Genomic DNA, 4,422 nt, shown 5'->3' with positions numbered 1-4,422 from the left:
CCACCCCTGGCTTAGTTTTGAGTGCTGATATTGAGCTTCTCCAACAATTTCCTCCACAAATGTAGTCAATCTGAATCGTATGCAGCCCATCAGGTGAGGTGCAGGTGTACAGCTGCCATTTGTGGTGTTTTTTTTAAAAAAGGTATTTGAGATGAATAAATAAATGAGCATACAAAATTTGATCATTCTCTTTCCAGACTCACTTCTCTCATCAAGTCCCTACTTTCTAATTACCAATCATTTTTGTTTCTAAGTTTTGCATTCCAGTCACCAATTATCATTAACACATCTTGACTGCATGTTTGGTCAATTTTCAAAGTGCAAGATTTGGTAAAGTTTTCCATTTTCTCCTCTCTGGCTCTAGGCATATCATTGTTGATGACAGATGGCTCCCAGCTGAAAGTAAAGGATAATGTCTATTTATGCTTTATTGACTATGCAAAGGCATTTGACTGTGTGGATCATAACAAGTTATGGCTAACATTTAGAAGAACAGAAATTCAAAACCACTTAACTGTGCTCATGCAAAACCTATACCTAGACCAAGAGGCTATTGTGCAAACAGAGCAAGGGAACATTACATGGTTTAAAATTTAAAAAGGAGTGCCCTCAGCAAAAAAGACATTCAGATGAAAAACAAACACATGAAGAAATATTCAAAATCCCTACCTTTAAGAGAGATGCAAATCAAAACAACCATGAGACATCATCTAACCCCAGTAACAATAGCAAAATTTAACAGAGCAGCAAACAAGTGCTGGTGAGATCGTAAAGAAACTGAAACCCTTATTCACTGATGGTGGGAGTGTAAAATGGTGCAACCACTATGGAAGGCAGTATGGCACTTTCTCCAAAAGTTGCTAATGGAAATACCATTGGTATTTCTCAGCAAATCCACTACTAAAGAAATCATAACTGCCACCTAAGCAGATATATGTATACATATGTTTTGTGGCTTTGTTCACAATAGCAAAGAGTTGGAAACAACCCAAGTGCCCATCAACAAACAAATGGATAGAGAAGCTGTAGTATAGTCACACAATGGAATACTATGCTGCATTGAAAACCAAGGAACTCATGAAATATTACACAAAATGGGGTGACCCTGGAGGACATTATACTAAGTGAAATATCTCAGTCACAAAAGGACAAATACTGCATAGTGCCACTGTTGTAAAATGGAACTGACATTGGGATTAGGAGGAACCTAAGAAAAGAGATGATAAATAATGTACACTGTATTGAAACAGATGGTGGAAAGACCTGTTTAAAAGGAATATATGATTAAGTATCATTTTCATGACAAGAGTCCAGAATAAGAGCTGCATAGTAAAGAAGACTAGGTGGTAGGGGGTGGGGGGGAGTGTATAACAATGAAAGATTTTTTTTCTTTTCAAAGAGAAAAGAGAACTGGGGGGAGGGGTGGGCAGGGAGGAAATTAAGCAACAATGAATGACTGGAAATCCAAAGTCTCTGTAAACTTTCATTAAAATCTCAATTAAAAAAGAAAGGAAGAAAGGAATGCCTAAGGGTATTATCTGTATGCTGAGCAAATTATTTGAGAAGTTGCACTGTATGAAGAAGAATGCAGCATCAGAATTGGAGAAAGACTCATCAACAACCTGTGTTATACAGGTGACAAAACCTTGCTTCCTGAAAGTGAGGATAGCTTGAAGCACTTGCTGCAGAAGATAAAAGACTAGAGCCTTCAAGATGACTACATCTCAAAGTCAAGAAAACAATATTCTCACCACTGGACATATAGGCAACATTATGATACATGGAGAAAAAATGGAAGCTGCCAATGACTTCACCTTACTTTGATTCACAATCAATATGCTTGGTACCAATCAACATACTTGTAGTTGATAACACATCAGAGGATGCACTGTATTGATAAAGTCCACAGTCAGGGACCTCTGTAAATTATTAAGGAAAAGTGACATCAGTTTGAGGACTAAGGTGCATCTGATTAAGGCCATAGTCTTTTCACATGCTATGCATCTGAGAAATGGACAATGAATAAGGATGACAGAAGAACTGATGCCTTTGAGGAGAAAAGTATTGAATGCTCCATGGATTGCCAAAAGAACAAACAGATATTATCTTAGAGAAAATGCTGCCTGAGTACTTCTTAGAGGCAAATATTACAAAGCTTTATCTCACATACTTTGGGCATGTTGCTAGGAGAGGCTATTCCTTGAAGGACATCATGCTTGGAAAGACAGAGGGTTGGTGGTAAAAGATAAGAAGATACTCAACCAGACAGATTGACACAGTGATTAAATGCAACAACGGGCTCTAGTGTGTCATGAAGTGTGAGAGTGGCACAGGACAGGACAGGGTTCAGATCAGTAGTTCATAGGGTCATTGTGGATTGTACATTGTGGATGGCATCTAACAACAACCACCACTTTCATCCTGATGTCACATTCTTCTTTATAGAGTCCAGCTTCTCGATAATTTGTTCAACACACAAACTTAATAGGCACAGAGTGAGGATAAAACCCTTACATATACCTTTTTTTATTTTAAATCATGTTATTATTCCCTTGCTCTGTTCAAATAGCTTGTTAGTTTCAAAGTAAGTGGAATTCAGTACATATAGAGTGAGTGACCTTTGGTGGCTTAGTGGTAAGGAACTGAGCTTACAAAGGCAAAGGTGCATGGTTCAAATCTGCCAGCTTCTCCACAGGAGAAAGATGGGCAATCTCATTCCATGCACTTTACTGCCTCTGAACACACACTGGGAGGTCAGTTATGGGTCGGTTCCAATGCACTGTTACTCACAACAATAATATATAGATATAACTATAGACTAGATATCTATGGACTAGATACATGAATGTCTTAAAGAAGTCTGAAGTATGACTGCAATTTCTATATGACTGTGGTTGCTATTATTATTTAAGTATAAGTAATTTAATTTCTTATTTATAGTGTGATGGAGAAGTGTTTTATTTGTTGGACTGCCAACCAAAAGATTGGCAGTTGGAATCTACCAGTCACTCCACAGGAGAAAGAGGGTGTCCTCTTGTAAAGATTTGTAACCTCAGAATCTTGATGGAGGGTCACCAGGAGTTAAAACTCTATTAGACAGAGGAACATTTGATGGCTTTTTACTTTGTTTTGCTGTTCATGAGTCCCATTTAAAAATCATTATATACATCATCTTATTTAAATCTTGTAAGAATCCTTTAAGTATCATGATTAGCATCAATTTAAAGGATCACTTACTGAAGACCATTAAATTGGGAAGAACTAAAGTTGAACACTGAACTCAAACATTCTAACTTTAGAACCCACACTCATCTTTTTTTGGTTTTTTTTTGTGTCTCCCTTTAAGTATTCTACATATATATCATATTGACCAGAAGCTTCAAAATTGAAGGTAAGTGTTAAATTTCAAATAGACATAAAACAAGTCACAAGCCCTGACTATTACAAATGAATTTTCCCAATTAAGTCTCATTTAGTCATACTGAATCATATCAGTATCAGTATCAGTCTAGATTTAGAACTCCTAAGAAACCCTGCTGGAGCAAGGTTAGACTCTGGGCTGCTATCTGAAAGGCTGGCGGTTTGGAAAGACTTGGCAATCTGCTCCTGCAACGATGATAGCCAAGAACTCATATGGGGTAGTTCTACTCTCACACAGGGTCAATGTGAGTCAGAACCAATAACAACAGCATTGCTGCAGAGGATGTAGGCCAGGAATATGAAAGAAATTATTTCTCCCTAAGCTATTGCTGAAAAGCACAGATCACTTAAGCTTGCGTTAGATCAAAACTGCAGTGCTTTGGACCTGAAATAAAATTATGAAATGTACAATGTACCACATTCTATGTCATATTACATTTATTTTATAATGAATACCCTCCTGCTGACAGAACATTTGTGTTTCTATATGGATGTATAGTAAGTAAAAAAAGCAAAAAACTTTTAAATACCGGTTTGAAGAAAATATTTCTTCGCTCTATTTACAGGATCATCCGAGTCTTCTGGTGTAAGAAATAATTTTACAGCCTTCATCTTCAAAGACCAAGGAAGTAAAATGCATTAATAGAATGACAAATTATACATTTTAGGAAAAAAACAAAAATCTGATGCTACAATTGTATCTTGTTCAAAAAGCAACTGTTAATGTTATGAATAAACCTTCTGTACTGATCAACTTTCTACATGTTTAAAATACTAAAGACTCAAAGAAATGTCTTTCCCTCTGTGCCACCATTCCACAGTTGTATTTCTCTCTTTAACTATATTTACATTGTGTATGAAAGTGTAAACCACACACACAAACAAATTTCGACTTATGGGTAAAGAAACAGCAATGACAGGCAATTAAAAATTCATTTATAGTTTCAATTTCTGGAATTCTTTCATTTAAAAAAAAGAACTGTCGTGTAACAATGAATGAAT

At 36.4% G+C, this 4,422-nt stretch overlaps 1 protein-coding gene across 1 annotated transcript in view; it reads right to left on the bottom strand.

The window, feature by feature from the left end:
* PUS7L (pseudouridylate synthase 7 homolog (S. cerevisiae)-like) overlaps window positions 1-4,422 on the bottom strand; it is a 31,936-nt gene that overhangs the window by 8,237 nt on the left and 19,277 nt on the right. The window contains exon 5 of the mRNA XM_006888185.1: window positions 3,951-4,032. Within this exon, the coding sequence (XP_006888247.1) occupies window positions 3,951-4,032 (82 nt within the window). The remainder of the gene's footprint in view (window positions 1-3,950; window positions 4,033-4,422) is intronic.

Source organism: Elephantulus edwardii, unplaced genomic scaffold (genome assembly GCF_000299155.1).
Source record: "Elephantulus edwardii isolate Elephantulus edwardi_28Jun2011 unplaced genomic scaffold, EleEdw1.0 scaffold00065, whole genome shotgun sequence".
Lineage (NCBI taxonomy): Eukaryota > Metazoa > Chordata > Mammalia > Macroscelidea > Macroscelididae > Elephantulus > Elephantulus edwardii.
The sequence above is the reverse complement of the archived record's forward strand: the minus strand, read 5'-3'. Positions and strand labels throughout refer to the sequence as shown.